Below are 17,218 nucleotides of genomic sequence, written 5' to 3'. Positions count from 1 at the left end.
GGGAAATTAATCACAAAAAGATAATCTCCTAGGCACATAGTCATCAGGTTATCTAATGTCAAGATGAAGGAAAGAATCTTAAGAAATGTGTGGAAAAACAAACAAACAAAAACACCAGGTAATCTATAAAGGAAAACGTATCAGATTAACAGATTTCTCAGGAGAAATCCTACAAGCTAGAAGAAATTGAGGTCCTATCATTAACCTGCTTGAACAAAACACTTCTCAGTCAAGAATTTTTTATCCAGCAAAACTAAGTTTCATAAATGAAGGGAAAATACAGTCTTTTTCAGACAAACAAATGCTGAGAGAATTTACCACTACCAAGCCAGCACTACAAGAACTGCTAAAAGGAGATCTAAATATTGAAACAAATTCTCAAAATACAACAAAATAGAATCTCCTTAAAGCATAAATTTCAAATGACCTATAAAACAATAACACAATGAAATAAACCAAGGTATTCAGGTAAAAGATAGTATAATGAATATAATAGTACCTTATATCTCAATACTAACATTGAATGTAAATGGCCGAAATGCTGCACTTAAAAGATACAGAATGGCAGAGTGAATAAAAACTCACCAACCAAGTATCTGCTGTCTTCAAGAGACTCACCTGACACAGGACTAATATACTTAAAATAAAGGGGTGGAAACAGATATTTCATGCAAATGGACACCAAAGGCAAGCAGGAGTAGCTATTTTTATATCAGACAAGATGAACTTTAAAGCAACAGCAGTTAAAAAAGACAGAGGGACTATATGTAATGATAAAAGAACTAGTCCAACAGAAAAAAAATTCACAATTCTACATATACATGCACCTAACACTGCAGATCCCAAATTTGTTAAATATAAAACAGTTACTACTAAACCAAAGAAATGAGATAGACAGGAACACAGCAATAGTGGAGGACTTCAATATTCCACTGACAGCACTAGACAGGTCATGAAGACAGAAAGTCAACAAAGAAACAATAGACTTAAACTATATCCTGGAACAAATGGACTTAACAGATCTTTAAAGAACATTCTACCCAACAACTGCAGAATATTCATTCTATTCATCAGCACATGGAACATTCTCCAAGATAGACAATATGATAGGCCACAGTACAATTCTCAACAAATTTAAGAAAATCAAAATTATATCAAGTACTCTCTCAAACCATATTGGAATAAAATTGAAAATCAACTCTAAAATGAACCCTCAAAACCATGCAAATACATGGAAATTAAACAACCTGCTTCTGAATGATCATTGAGACAACAATGAAATAAAAATGGAAATTAAAAAAATTTTTGAACTGAATGACAATAGTGACATGACCTATCAAAACCTCTGGGATACAGCAAAAGTGGTGCCAAGTGGAAAGTTCACAGCATTAAATGCCTACATCAAAAAGTCTGAAAGAGTACAAATAGACAATCTAAGGTAACATGTCAAGGAAGTAAAGAAAGAAGAACAAACCACACCCAAACACAGGAGAAGAAAATAAATAACGAAATCAGAGCAGAACTAAGTGAAATTGAAACAAAAAACATACAATACAATAGATAAATGAAACAAAAAGTTAATTCTTTAAAAAGATAAATAAAAATGATAGACCATTAGTGAGATTAACTAAAAAGAGAAGCAAGATCCAAAAAAGCTCAATTAGAAATAAAACAGGAGATAGTAGAACTGATACCACAGACATACAAAAGAGCATTCTAGGCTATTATGAACAACTTTATGCACATAAAATAGAAAACCAAGAGTAGATGGATAAATTCCTGGAAATATACAACCCTCCTAGATTAAACAAGGAAAAAAATATAAACTCTGAACAGACAAATAACAAGCAGTGAGATTGACAGGGTAATTAAAAAGTTACCAACAACAAAAAAAAGTCCAGGACCAGACAGATTCATGGCTGAATTATATTAGACATTCAAGCAAAAATTGGTACCAATCCTATTGACACTATTCCACAAGACAGAGAAGGAGAAAATCTTCCCTAAGTGATTCCATGAAGCCAGTATCATTCTAATACTAAAACCAAAAGGGGACATAACAAAAAAAGAATACTACAGACCAATACACAGACCCGGATGAACATATATGCACCAGACCCTTATGAACACGATCTAGGACGGTTGTATATTTCCAGGAATGTATCCATCTCCTCTTGGTTTTCTAGTTTACTATGAACAAAGTTGTTCACAGTAGCCTAGAGTTCTCTTTTGTATGTCTGTGGTATCAGTTGTAACATCTCCTGTTGCATTTCTAATTGAGCTTGTTTGGATCTTCTTGCTTCTCTTCTTGGTTAATCTCACTAATGTTCTATCATTTTTATTTATCTTTTTAAAGAACTAGCTTTTTGTTTCATTTATCTATTGTACTGTGTGTTTTTTGTTTCAATTTAATTTAGTTCTGCTCAGATCTTTGTTATTTCTTTTCTTCGGCTGTGTTACAGACCCTGATGAACATATATGAAAAAATCTTCAACAAAATACTGTCTAACAGAATTCGACAGCATATCAAAAAGATAATCCACCATGATCGAGTAGGTTTCATAGCAGGGATGCAGGTATGGTTTAATATCCACGAGTCAATAAATGTGGTACACCACATAAACAGAATTAAAAATAAAAATCACATGATTATCTCAATAGATGCAGTAAAAGCTTTTGAACAAAATCCAGTATCCTTTTATGGTTAAAACACTCATCAAAAACACCAAAGAAGGGGCATACCTTAAGGTAATAAAAGCCATCTATGACAAACCCACATCCAACAGGGTAAAGTTAAAAGCATTCCCCCTGAGAATTGGAACAAGACAAGGATGTTTACTCTTAACACTTCTCTTCAAGTAGCAGAAGTCCTAGCCAGAGCAGTCAAACGAGAGAAAGAAATAAAGGACATCCAATTGATAATGATGAAGTCAGATTGTTGCTGTTTGGTGATGACATGATCCTATACCTAGAAAATCCTAAAGACTCATGCAAAAAGCTCCTAGAACTGGTAAATGAATTAAGAAAAGTTTCAGGATACAAAAATAATGTGCACAAATCAGTAGCTCTGCTATACACTAATAGTGACCAAGCTGAAAATCAAATCAGGAACTCAACCCCTTTATAATAGTTGCAAAAAAAAAAAAAAAACTCAGGAATATATTTAACCAAGAAGAAGAAAAACCTCTACAAGGAAAACTACAAAACACTGCTGAAATACATCATAGACAACATAAACAAATGGAAACATATCCCATGCTCATAGATGGAGTCAATCAATATTGTAAAAATGGCCATACTGCCAAAAGCAATCTACAAATTCAATGCAGTTCTTAACAAAATACCACCATCATTCTTCACAAAACTAGAAAAAAAATCCTAAAATTCATATGGAACCAAAAGAGAGCCTGCATAGCCAAAGCAAGACTAAGCAAAAAGAACAAATTCTGGAGGCATCACATTACCTGACTTCAAATTATATTATAAGGCCATAGTCACCAAAACAGCATGGTACTGGTATAAAAAATAGTCACATAGACCAACGGAACAAAATAGATAACCCAGAAATAAAGCCAAATACAGCCAACTGATCTTTGACAAAGCAAACAGAAATGTAAAGTGGGAAAAAGATACCCAATTCAACAAATTGTACTGGGATAACTGGCAAGCTACAGGTAGAAGAATGAAACTGGATCCTCATTTCTCACCCTTATACAAAACTCACCTCAAGATGGATCAAAGACTTAAATCTAAAACCTGAAACCATAAAATTTCTAGAAGATAACATTGGAAAAGTCCTTCTAGAAAATGGCTTAGACAAAGACTTCATGACCAAGAATCAAAAAGCAAACACAACAAAAACAAAGATAAATAGATGGAACTTAATTAAAGTAAAAACGTTCTGCACAGTAAAAGAAATAATCAGTAGAGTAAACAGACAACCCACTGAGTGGGGGAAAATCTTCACAATCTATACATCTGATAAAGGACTAATATCCAGAATCTACAAGGAACTTAAACAAATCAGCAAGAAAAAAAAAATCCCATCAAAAAGTGGGCTAAGGACAGTAACAGATAATTCTCAAAAGAAGATATTCCAAATGGCCAATAAACACATGAAAAAAATTCAACATCACGAATTATCAGGGAACTGCAAATCAAAATCACAATGTGATACCACCTCACTTCTACAAGAATGGCCATAATCAAAAAATCAATAAATAATAGATGTTGGCATGGATGTGGTGAAAAGGGAGCACTTTTACATTGTTGGTGGGAGTGCAAACTAGTACAACCACTACGGAAAACAGTGTGGAGATTCCTTACAGAACTAAAAGTACATCTATCATTTGAAACAGCAATCCCACTCCTGGGTATCTACCCATAGGAAAAGAAGGCATTATACAAAAAAGATACCTGCGAAGGTATGTTTATAGCAGCACAATTCATAATTGCAAAAATAGGGAACCAGCCCAAATGCCCATCCGTCAACGTAGGGATAAAGAAAATGTGGTATACATATACCATGGAATACTAGTCAGCCACAAAAATGAATGAAATAATGGCATTTGCAACAGCCTGGATGGAATTGGAAACTATTATTCTAAGTTCAATAACTCAGGAATGGAAAACCAAACATTGTATTTTCTCACTCATAAGTGGGAGCTAAGCTATGAGGATGCAAAGGCACAAGAATGATACAATGGACTTTGGGGACTTGGGGGAAAGGGTGTGAGGGTGAGGGATAAACACTACACATTGGGTTCAGTGTATACTGATCAGGTGATGGGTGCACCAAAATATTAAAAATCACCACTAAATAACATATTCATGTAACCAAACATCACCTGTTCCCCAAAAACCTATTGAATTTTTTTTAAATAGGCCAAAACAGAAAACAAGTAGTTGTATGACTAAATGTGTTATAATTATGTTTGGCCTAGGGGAAAAAATCATTTTATATCAGATAATATCTTTAGCTATGTACTTTTGGACCATTCAGCCTTCAAAGTCTAAAGATATGTTCATCTATGAAAGAAAAGAGTTGTCTTAGTCATCTTTATGTGCCCTTGAGTTCTCAAGTATCATGTGTTTATGACACTGAACAATAAACCATTAATCAATCTCAGTGTTCTAATATCAGCAATATATAATGTGATACAATTTCAAAACACAGGTTGTAGACAAATACTTTTGATTTTAAGCAAGAATTTGCTTTCTGTCTGTCTCTACTGGATTTGCATTAAATGTCCATAATGGACTGTTTCCTTTGGATCAGAACACAATGGCTGAGTGTTTTTGATGATACACTGAGGATTGCCATGAAGAGAACACTGAAATAATTTTATGTTATCAATAAGGAAAACTTTTACAACTAAATTTGGTCTATGAAAAAGTTCTTGTATATTAGATACCTTTAACATGAACACAGTTTAAAACATATTTACTGGTTATTTTTCATCTTTGTTTTCAAAAGTTTAAATCCTGCATTCAAACTCTTAATAATTTCTTTTCACTTTCCCTCTTGAACTTTGCCAAAAGGCCTTATCATTATTTTAAAATCTCTCTCTTTTTTTTGCTGTTATAACATCCAAAATAATTTGGTATTTCTAATCCAACTCATCATCAATTATGTGAAAATTTCAAAAGTAGAGAAGAAAGCAAACAAAAAACAAAAAGAAGTGAATGCTTCCAGTGTATTCACTGTACCATTATTTACCAATAAATTCACCTCACCAAGGTCACAATAAATCTCTGGATAGGCTGAGAAAATACTTTTAATACTTTGCATCCATTTCTTTAAAAGTATCCCTTATGTTGCAAAAATATTTTAAAATCTGGCTAAGTTTCCAATATGTTCACAATACATTTGGGCTATAGTTTATTTTATAGGTAGTGCCATCATAAGCATTTGAAACAATTATGTGAAATATTTAATCATTTACTTCCTTAAAGTTATCATTCAAAGAAAACATTCAAATTCTCAACAAGAAGTAAATGCATAGATAAATTCAGATTATAAATCAAGATGCAAAAGAAGGAAAGATGGGGCATATACTCATTCACATAATTCAGCTGCTAAAGCTTTTCATCATATAAGAAATGTTGATTCAGGGACTCCAACTTTTTTTATACTAAATCAAGTAATGTACATCTTTAACTACAATATGGAGAAACTATAAAATTAAGAGCAAGTTTATTACTAAGATGCTAAAGTTAAAAAAAGACTTGCCAGTTAGCATCCCCTTTTCTAATGTGTGGAGAAAACCCATAAAAGGGAAGGCCCCAGGTAATGGCATTTGATTAATGGCTCTCTGAGCATTTATAATATACATTTGTTTCTAATTTTTGATACTTGACTTTTGTAAATGTAGTCATTTTGTTTGTTTGTTTTTATTTTTTATTAGTTATAGTATAAGAGGGAGGATATTGGGCTACAAAAAGAAAGTTTTCAGAGTAAAGCAAAATTGGATTTGCATTAAAATGTCATGTTATCACTGAAAACAGAATCAAGTTAGTTAATTTTTTGAACTTTAGTTTCTTCATCTATAGAATGGAATCAATAATACAGACAGTTTCAGTGTTGTAAAACAGTTTATGGAATGATATATAAGGTCCATGGCCAACAGACAGAAGACAATGAATGGTAACAATTTAACAGTCATGTGTCATAAAGCTACATTCCCAAAAGCTCTCTAGCTTCTTGTTTTCAACATGGGATTGCTCATCTCTCAGTAGCTAATCTGTGAAATTCCTGAATTCTATTTGTAATTTGTGAGCAAATGGTGTAGCCTGTTTAAATGAAAGGCTTCACTGCTGGTAAACAGCCAGGCTCTAATTTTATTTTTTCAAAAAGGTGATGATTGGAGAAGAAGGTGGAGCAAGATAGCAGTATAGAACCCTACAAAGATTGTCAACCCTGCAGGAACACTGAATTGAAGAACTTTCCATGAAACACCTTCATAAGGACTAAAAATCAGCTGACTGATCACAGTACTTGGTATTAACACTATATTAATGAATGGGGCACTGAAGAGCACAGGAAAGACAGCCTTGAATGGCTTACACAACCCCTCCCTCATACCCTGGTAGTGGCAGCAGAGCACAAAGAGAGAATCTGTGCACTTTGGGGAGGGAGAACACAATGATTATGAGACTTTGCGTTGGAAGTCACTACTTCCTTGTTATGGCAGAAAGCAAAAAGTGACAGAACACATCCTGCAACCTATGGAGTAAGCCTTTAGTCCAGCACAGGCTAGAGAGAAATAACTCAACCCAGTGGTCAAAACCTGGGTTCTGGCTAGCCCCACGACTGTGGGCTAAAGCACTCCAGGGTCCTTAATGAACTTGAAAGGCAGTCTGGGCCAGAAGGACTGCAATTCCTGAGTAAGCCTTGGTGATGTGCTGGGCTTGGAGCCAGTGGATCTGGAGTGCAGGTGACATAGTGAGAAGCCAGCTGGCGTGGTCAAGGGAGTGCTTCTGCCACTCCTCCCCCCAACCACAGGCAGTGCAGCTTGCAGCTCTGGGAGAGATCCCTTCCTTCCACTTGAGTAGAAGTGAGGAAGGAGTAAAAAGGACTTCATCTTGCAACTTGGATACAAGTTCAGCCACAGTAGAACAGGGCAGCAGACAGAATCCTGAGGCCCTAGCTCTCAGACAACATTTTTAGATACACCTGGGCCAGAAGGGAACCTGCTGCCTTGAAGGGAAGAACCCAGTCCTGGTGGAATTCATGACCTCCTTACTAAAGATCTCTTGGACCTTGAGTAAGCATCAACTGTAGCCAGACATTACTCATCGTGGGCTTTTGATGAGAATGAGACTCAGGTGTAACCCAGGGTATTAACAGATATGGTGGCTATGGGGAGAGACTCTTCCTGCTCAAGGACGGGAAAGGGAAGTATAAAGGGGAGTTTGTCTTGCAGCTTGGATACCAGCTTGACCACAGAGGGGTGGAGCATCAAGCAGGCTCCTGGGGTCCCTGATTCCAGGCGTTGGTTGGCTCAGAGGAGAGAAGTTCTAAACCTGCCCTGGGCTAGAGTGGAGCTAACTGCCCTGAAGGAAGAGACTCAGTCCAGGCAGTGTTCAGCACAAGCTGACAGAAGAGCCCATGGGCCTTGAGTGAAGATGGGTGGTATCCAGGCAGTACATACCACATGGGGAGAAACTCCTGCTTGAGAAAAGAAGAGGGAAGAGCGGGAAGAACTTTGTCTTGTGGCTGGGGTGTCAGCTCAGCCACAGTAGAATAGAGCACCAAGTAGATTCCTAAGGTTCTCGAATCCAGGCTGTGGCTCCTGGACAGCATTTCTAGACCTGCCCTGGGCTGTGGAACATGAGAGCTAACATCATTGAAGGGAAGGACACAATCCTGGCTGGATTCACTGCTTGCTAACTGAAGAGCCCTGGGCCTTAAGGGAATATCAGTAGTAGCCAGGCATTAGTAGTCAGCGGTCTTGGGTGAGATCCAGTGATATGTTCATTTCAGTTATGACCCAGTGCAGTCTTGGTATTGGTGGCTACAGTGATGCTTATGTCACTCCTCTGCTGAGCTCCAGGCAGATCAACATGGACAGAGAAACTCCATTTGTTTAGGGGAATGTAAGGGAAGAGAACAAGAGTCTTTGCCTAGTAATCCAGGGAATTATCTTAGATTTTACCCAAGACCACTACAGCAGTACCTCCACAAGTCTTCAGAGTCACAGCATTACTGGGCTTGGGGTACCCCCTAATGCAGATATAGCTGCAATGACCAAAGACTTAGATCATAACACCCAATTAATCCCCTTTGAGTACTTGGAAGAGTCCCCAAGAATGACAGGCACAAATAAGCCCAGTCTGCAATAACTACAATAAATGACTCTACAGTGGTGCTGGGAAAACTGCATATCCATATACAGATAATTGAAACCAGACCCCCATCTTTAGCTATATGCAAAAATCAATTCAAAATGTATTAAAACTTAAGTCTATGAACTCACACTGTGAAACTGAAGAGAGTACGTTGGGAAAACTCTGCTGGACATTCATCTGAACAAAGATTTCTTGAGTAATATGCTGCAAGCACAGTCAACCAAATAAAAAATAGATAAATGGGATCACATCAAGTTAAAAAGCTTCTGCACATCAAAGAAAACAATCAACAATGGAAAGTGACAACCCACAAAATGAAAGAAAATATTTTCAAATTATCCATATGACCAGGGATTAATAACCGGAATATAACTGAAGCTCAAACAAATCTATAGAAAAAAAATCTAATAATCTGAATAAAAAATGGGCAAAATATCTGAATAGACATTTCTCAAAAGATGACATACAAATAGCAAACAGACATATAAAAAGGTGCTTAACATCACTGATCATCATAGAAATGCCAATCAAAACTACAATGAGAAATTATCTCACCCCAGTTAAAATGGCTTATATCAAAATTACAGGCAATAACAAATGATGGCAAAGGATGTGGAGAAAAGGGAACCCCCATATCCTGTTGGTGGGAACGTAAATTAGTATAACCACTATGGAGAACAGTTTGACAGTTTCTTAAAAGCTAAACATAGAGCTCCCTATGATGCAGCAATCCTGCTGCTATGTTTATATGAAAAAGAAAATGTATTAGTCCGTTTTTATGCTGCTGATAAAGACATACTTGAAACTCGGTAATTTATAAAGAAAAAGAGGTTTAATGGATTCACACGTGGCTGGGGAGGCCTCACAATCATGGTGGAAGGCAAAAGGCACGTCTTGCATGGGGGCAGACAAGAAAGAATGAGAGCCAAGTGAAAGGTGAAACCCCTTATAAAACCATCATATCTTGTGAGACTTATTCACTACCACGAGAACACTATGGGGGAAACTGCCCCCACGATTCAATTACCTCCCACCAGGTCCCTATCACAACACGTGGGAATTATGGGAGATACAATTCAAGATGAGATTTGGGTGAGGACACAGCCAAACCATATCAGAAAGGAAACCAGTACGCTGAAGAGATATCTGCACTCCATATTCACTGCAGCACTAATCACAACAGCCAAGATTTGAAAGCAACCTAAGTGTCCATCAATAGATGAATGGATAAAGAAAATGTGGTACATATGCACAATACAGTAATTCAGCCATAAAATAGAATAAGATTCTATCATTTGCAACATAGATAGAACTGCAGGACATTATGTTAAGTGAAATAAGCCAGGCACAGAAAGACAAACTTCACATGTTCTTATTCATATGTAGGAGCTAAAATTAGAACAATTGAACCCAAGGAGATAGGGGGTAGAATAATGGTTGTCAGAGGCTAGGAAGGGTAGTGGTGGTGGGGCGGGTAATTGGGGATGATTACTGGGTAAAAAATGTAGTTAGAAGGAACAACAGCTAGTATTTGATAGCCTGACATGGTGACTACACTAGATAATAATTTATTTTACATTTTATATATACTTTATATTGCTGCAAATTACACATCTTGTTTAGAGTTGAAACAGACAAAACCTAGACATTATATTCTCTATGAAATCTGAAGAGTCTTACTAATAATTGATAAAAGGACAATGGTAAAATACAAAGACTGAAGTACAAAAGTACAATAGTAAAATACAAAAGACCGAAGTCAGGAAGCTTTTCACAAATGCTTGCAAAGCTCAAACTCCCTTTCATTACCAATTCTACAAACTTGGAGTTAATTGCATTTCAGGGCACATTGCAAAGTACATCTTTTCAATGTGCTTTTCCTTAATTAGTACAAACATTTGGTCCCTGAGAAAGGTGGAAGTATAGGCTTGCTTTTGTTTTTGTTAATGTTTTCTGTTTTTTTATTCACTATTTGCACCCAGAGGCCCATGTGAATGACACATTTTTATTAAAATCAAGAATAAATATTATGTAAATTATGCCCCCAAACAGCAGCTATGGAGTCTAATTATTTTAAGGCAGCTTTAGCAGGATTCATTTTAGTTCTCTAACCAAAACAAAGCAGAAAGAATAGTTCATATGCTAATAGATTTATGCTTCCCTTCTTAGCATTTGGAAACTATGTACCAATCATCTTTGCATCCCAACAACCAGGAGAGTGCATGTTTCATATGAGTGTTCATTTAAGTGCTCTCAATGATATAGGACAATTACTGAGACAATTAGTGACATATTTTAATTGATTGAAAGTACACATTGAAACATTCACATGACTATTCATGTATATGATTTGTATATATAGACACCTATCTCTGAAATATCTTTTCAAAATTTCTTCCCATGAATACAGTTAGTACTCCAGTTTTACCAATTTGCCAGTCAGTTTGTTTTACTCTATGTCAGGTTTTCTCAACATTAGCACTATTGACTTGGGGCCAGATAATTTCTGTGGGAGTTGTCCTGTGAGTTTCAGAATGTTTAGCACCATCCATGACTTCCACCTCTAGATGCCAGTAACACCCTACCTGCTACAAGCTGAATGCTTTTATCCCCCTCCCCCAAATTCGTATAGTAAACAGTAATCCACAATGTAATGGCATGTGGAGGTACAAACTTCTGGAGGTGATTATGAGGTCATGAAAATGGAACTGTCATGAATGGATTAGTGCCTTTACAAGAGGAGCTTAGAGCTAGCTACCTTTTTCCAAGATGTGAGAATACGAGACGTTGGTAGTCTGCAATCCAGAAGAGGGCACTTACCACAACCCGACAATTCTGGCAACCTAATCTCAGACTCTCAGACTCAAGAACTGTGATAAATAAATTGCAGTTTTTTATAAGCCATCAAGACTATGATAATTCTTCTTAGCAGCCAAACTGACTAAGGGAGAAAATTGGTGGGACATTCATTGTGTGATGTGTGCTCTCGTAAAAAGAAACGGAAGAGTTTGCTTTCTTTCTTTCTGCTCCTCACTATGTGAAAATATAGGGAGAAGAGGGCTCTCTGCAAACCAGGAATCAGACACACACCAGATACCAGATAGGCTGGCCCTTTGATCTTGGACTTCCCAGCCTCTAGAACTGTGAGAAATAAATGTTTTTTGTTTATACCACACAATCGAAGGTAATTTGTTATAGCAGCGTAAAGTGACTAAGACACTATCCCAAGATGTAATAGCTAGATATGTCTCCAGACATTTTCAACTGTCCCTTGTAGGGGGGTGGATTTTGCCCCCATGTGAGAATCACAGTCCTATGTGGGAAGGGGTGTTTTCATATATGTTGGAACATATAGAATAATGCTAAAACATGTTTGTCCTTGACCTCAATTTCTCCCCCTTGGCCTACATTTCACCACACATATTTTACCTTTCACTTGATTTTAAATATTGTTTATTTTGAAATGCAAATTTTCCTATCATTGTTTTGGTTATAATTATCAAAGTTCCTCTCATTTCTCTCCCTATTGGCATTGCTGCCAGGATTAATTTCAAAGACCTTACCATTGCAGAAAGCCTCTTCATGATCTGTATCTAATCTATCTCTCCAATCTCATTACTTGCTCTTCCCACAGGTAACCCAAGCTCCTCATGTACAACAAACTACAATTCTTTCCTTCATTCTTCATTTCTCTAATTTCTAATTGGTTTATGAGCCTCAATTCAATTTTCCTCAGCTCATTGCCTCCAGAAAGTTTTGGAATACATTCTCCATGCACACCTCCCTCAGACCATTATTACACTAAACACAGTGTGATGGTTAATTGTACCCATCAACTTGGCTGGGCCACAGGGCCCAGATATTTCATTCTCTTTCTGTGGAGAATTATGCATGATACACAATGCATATTTTTTTCCAAGTCTATTTCTTCCCTGGAGTTCAAGATGCTGTGTGTATGTGTGTCTGTGTGTGTGTGCACATGTATAATTCTTTATCATGAGGACTACTATAATATCGCACTTTACAAGTGATTAAAACATAGTCTAAGAGTGATTGCTATAGTCACCCTACTGATCTATCAAACACTAGGTTCTATTTCTTCCATCTAAATGTACATATTGGTACCCACTGGATTGTACATTTTAAAACAGCTAGAAGATAATGATTTGAATGTTCTCAGTATAAAGAAACGATACATATTTAAGGTGATGAATTTCACAACTACCCTGATTTGATCATATGAATGTGTCAAATTATCACATGTATCCTGCCAAATGTACAACTTTTTTGTATTAATAAAAAATAAATTAAACAAATGGTTGCACTTCCTGTTTTTTTAAATAATTACAGAAATTATCATTAGTATCAACTTTAATTTAAAAAAATATTGTCAATGTTTATGTAATATTTTCACAGCAAACTTATATCATGACGTATCTCTATTCCCAAAAGATATTGGGTGCTTTTGGTAAAGAAAGCCTCATTTGTACAGATCTTTTATGGTGCTACATTTTTTTTTAAACCTGAACAAATCATACTTACTGTTTGGGGTCAAAAGTATAATTAAAAACATGGCATTCTATGGAATGTTGAAGCAAAACGGGCTTTCCTTTGGTTGAGCGATGAAACATGTTAACTTTGATTTCTATTCCTTAGTTAGAGACTGATTTCTGTAACTTGGTTTATGCATATTATTTTGCATAGTTTACCGATCCTCCTTCTTCAAGCATTATCTAGCTCTTGCTGTTAGTGTGACAGGATACAGTTTCTATACTTGCAGATGGAGTAGGATTGTTGAATATCTACATTTGTGCACAGAAAATTGCTTCACTACATGCATGGGTGCTAGGGGGATTATTTTGAACTGAAACAGTCATGCTTATGAAAAAGAAAATTCAGAGCTTTTACAAATATCCCACAGATACTGAGGAGACTATTTAGTATATTAGCTTTTGTTAAGTGAATGAAAACCAAGGATTTCATGGTAAAAATTAGAAACATTATTAAGGATTTTAACCTTTCTAGAGACAGGATTTCCATGCGTATAAATACAGGATATCTAAGAAGTTTTACACATGTATGCAGCCTTTCTGATTTTGTTATAAATGAGGGACACAGAAAAACTCTTTTGATAATGCAAAAAAGCTTTGATTATCTCTCCAGTATGATGTACTAAACTAATACAAGTATTATTTAGTGAGCACTTATTATATGCTGGGCAATGTGTTAAGTCCTTTAATCTAACTAAATCCTATCAACATATTTATGTAGCATTATTATTCTTTGTTCACATATTTGGAATTTGAGATTCCACACGACTGAATGACTGTAAAAGATCACTCTGCTAGTAAGCAGACACAATAGAGTTCCCACGCTGATTTTCCTGTATTCAGAGTTTTTTGCACCCTATACTGTCTTTCACAAGTTAGCATTTATTGAGTGACTACTAGGTGCAAGCCACTTTGCTGAGTGCTTTACGCACATTGCTTCACGCATCCTCACAATAGCTCTGAGACACAGACATTATTTTTCCACTTTTACATATAAAGAGAAAGCCACACAGCTAGGCTGACCAAAGGAACCAGAGTCAGTTAGAGATGAGTGTTATCCCCAAATCATCATGCTTTGTGCTATATCTACACTTCCTATCATTAAGGGAGCAATAGATTCTCTAGTTTGTGATTAAATAGCTCTACAACAATTTTCTCAATCAATTATGCTCACATCCATTAAGTCAAATGAAAAAATTAACATGTGGTCAATAAGACATTCACGAAGATAGCAAAATATGTTCTTAATGTGACAAAAATCCAACTGCTAAGCTACACAGTTAAAATCAATTAATATTATAATTTAATTATATTGGTAGAAAACAACGTAGAAATAAAACATTTTAAGTGTAATTTTATTCAAGTTTAATTAATGTGAGAGGCAATAAAAATCTTTATATGTCTAAACGATTGAAGCATGCCATACCTTACTAAGCTGTTAGTACTGTCAGGATCTTGTGCCAAAACTGTACCAACGACGGTCCCAATCTTGGCATTTTCGTAGACTTCCATGAGGTAGGAAGGCATGGAAAATAGTGGTGGTTCATCTACATCCCCAACAATGATCTTCAGCATAGTAGCATCTTTAAAAGGACCCAAGTGAGAAAAGCGAAAATCAAGATGTGTATTTGCTCCTTCTATGTTGAGGGTATATGACTTCTTTTTCTCATAGTTCAGTGGCTGTGGGGAAAAAAAATAAGATTATGACTTTCATAAAAAAAGTCATATTATCACTTTCATTACTTTTCAAATATGCATTATTTTTTCCTTTTTAGAATAAAATAATTGAGAGAGAGAGATAAGTCATTCTAGCTTTGTTCTAAAACGAACTATGAAGATTATTTTAATAATAACATCTAAGGCATAAATGGAACCTCAGCATTTTTTATTTAGTGCAATAATATGTATTTGGTGTTATGGACATCCATAGGAGGAATACAAACTCCGATTCAGGAATGTGTGAGGACTGCTAGGTAATGTTTTCAAGAGGAAGTGCTTTTTCAGATAAGAACTAAACATTTGGAAAGTGTTTAGCATGATTGATATAAAAGGCTGTGTGAAACTAAGATGAACGGATGTAGTTTTAAAAGTTAAAAGCTCCCATGGTAAGGTGAGTGAAGGTGATTCGGAGACCAGTCTTCCATTTTAAACTGGATGAAGTATCCACTGATGCTGGTCTTCCTGTTAAAGATCTGTGAGAAACAGCAGAATAGAGAATTTTCATTTCTATTTATGCCACTGATTTTGTACAAGCCTGCTTCAATCTCCAAGTGTCTTTTTTTGGCAGGAACAGAATGGTCATTCCCTGCAGAGAAATTGAGGCATTGTCCTTTACATTAAGGGTCAATATCATAGTCAATTCAGGTTGCTATAACAGAATACCATACACTGGGTGGCTTAAGCCAACATCAACGTTCCTTTCAGAGCTGGTGTCTGGTAGGCATCCTCTTCCTGGTTTACAGACGGCCTCTTACTTGCTGTATCCTCACACAACAGAGAAACCATCTCTCCCTTGTCTCTTCTTATAAAGACACAAATCCCATTCATGAAGGTTTCTCTCTAATTACCTAATTATGTACCAAAGATCTCACCTCCAAATACCATCATATCACACTGGGGATTAGATTTCAACATATGAATTTTGAGGGAAGAAACATCCCTTCAGTTCATAGCAACCAAGCAAAAGCTAACTAGAAAGAGGATCCTTATCAGGATCCTGTAAACAGAATGATCAGTACTATAATACTTATAATAAGTTCCCCAATTTTTCTGAATTGCCTTGGAAAATTGGCCTTCCCAGGGGTTGGAGATTACACAAAAGGCAAAATATCATTTCATTTCCAAACCATATATTAAGAACCTAGAAAACTAGGGTCACAGGGACATTGATGAGGATAAGCCACTACAATATTTTACCAGTTTCCAAAAAATATGTATCTTTATATCTTAAAAAATTCAAATTATCAGAAGTTGATCATATATACAATACACATGCATTTATATATGACACAAACATTATGAATTTCAGATTATATATTTTTCAAGGAGTTATTTGCTTCTGAAGTTTATGACCTATCACACTAGAAATAAATTGCCAAAATAACTAATACCTATCTTGTTTGAGGAGTTGCATACTCTTTTTTTTTTTTTGAGACGGAGTCTCTCTCTGTCACCCAGGCTGGAGTGCAGTGGTGAGATCTCGGCTCACTGCAAGCTCCGTCTCCCGGGTTCATGCCATTCTCCTGCCTCAGCCTCCCGTGTAGCTGGAACTACAGGCGCCTGCCGCCACGCCCGGCTAATTTTTTTGTATTTTTAGTAGAGACGCGGTTTCACCATGTTAGCCAGGATGGTCTCGATCTCCTGACCTCGTGATCCACCCACCTAGGCCTCCCAAAGTGCTGGGATTGCAGGCGTAAGCCACCATGCCCGGCCGAGGAGTTGCATACTCTTAATTGGATCCACACATTAGACTTTTTCTTTCCTTGAATCCTTCCTCCTTTACATTAACAAGTGAGAATTTGTCTATGACTAATTTATCAATAAGCCCCATCAAAATTTAAATAACTCGTCCTAGAAATGGTACATACTTGCTGCCTATCAGCAACTGGGTGGACAAAAATGGTCCCTCTTGGCTTATAAGAGCTGGACAGTCAGAATCGTGCATCCTGCTCATGGAAATACGAATACCTGGAAGGTTTACTGTTAGTTTTAGATCAATGTCTATAATATTTGGAGTTAACCTGCTGCATGTGGAAGGCTTGATGATGTCTAAGGTTCTTCTCACTGAATATGGGTATTTAAGACCTTAGAACTAAAAA

The 17,218-nt window shown here is 36.3% G+C and overlaps 1 protein-coding gene across 7 annotated transcripts in view; it reads right to left on the bottom strand.

Annotated features, from left to right (window-relative positions):
• CDH18 (cadherin 18) overlaps nt 1-17,218 on the bottom strand; it is a 1,109,578-nt gene that overhangs the window by 91,535 nt on the left and 1,000,825 nt on the right. For all 7 annotated transcript variants that reach the window (XM_063811379.1, XM_063811380.1, XM_063811382.1 and 4 more), the window contains one exon: nt 14,827-15,080. In XM_063811379.1, coding sequence (XP_063667449.1) covers nt 14,827-15,080 — 254 coding nt within the window. The remainder of the gene's footprint in view (nt 1-14,826; nt 15,081-17,218) is intronic.

This window comes from Pan troglodytes, chromosome 4 (assembly GCF_028858775.2).
Source record: "Pan troglodytes isolate AG18354 chromosome 4, NHGRI_mPanTro3-v2.0_pri, whole genome shotgun sequence".
Taxonomy (NCBI): domain Eukaryota; kingdom Metazoa; phylum Chordata; class Mammalia; order Primates; family Hominidae; genus Pan; species Pan troglodytes.
Note: the sequence above shows the minus strand (reverse complement) of the source record. Positions and strands in the feature narration are given on the sequence as shown.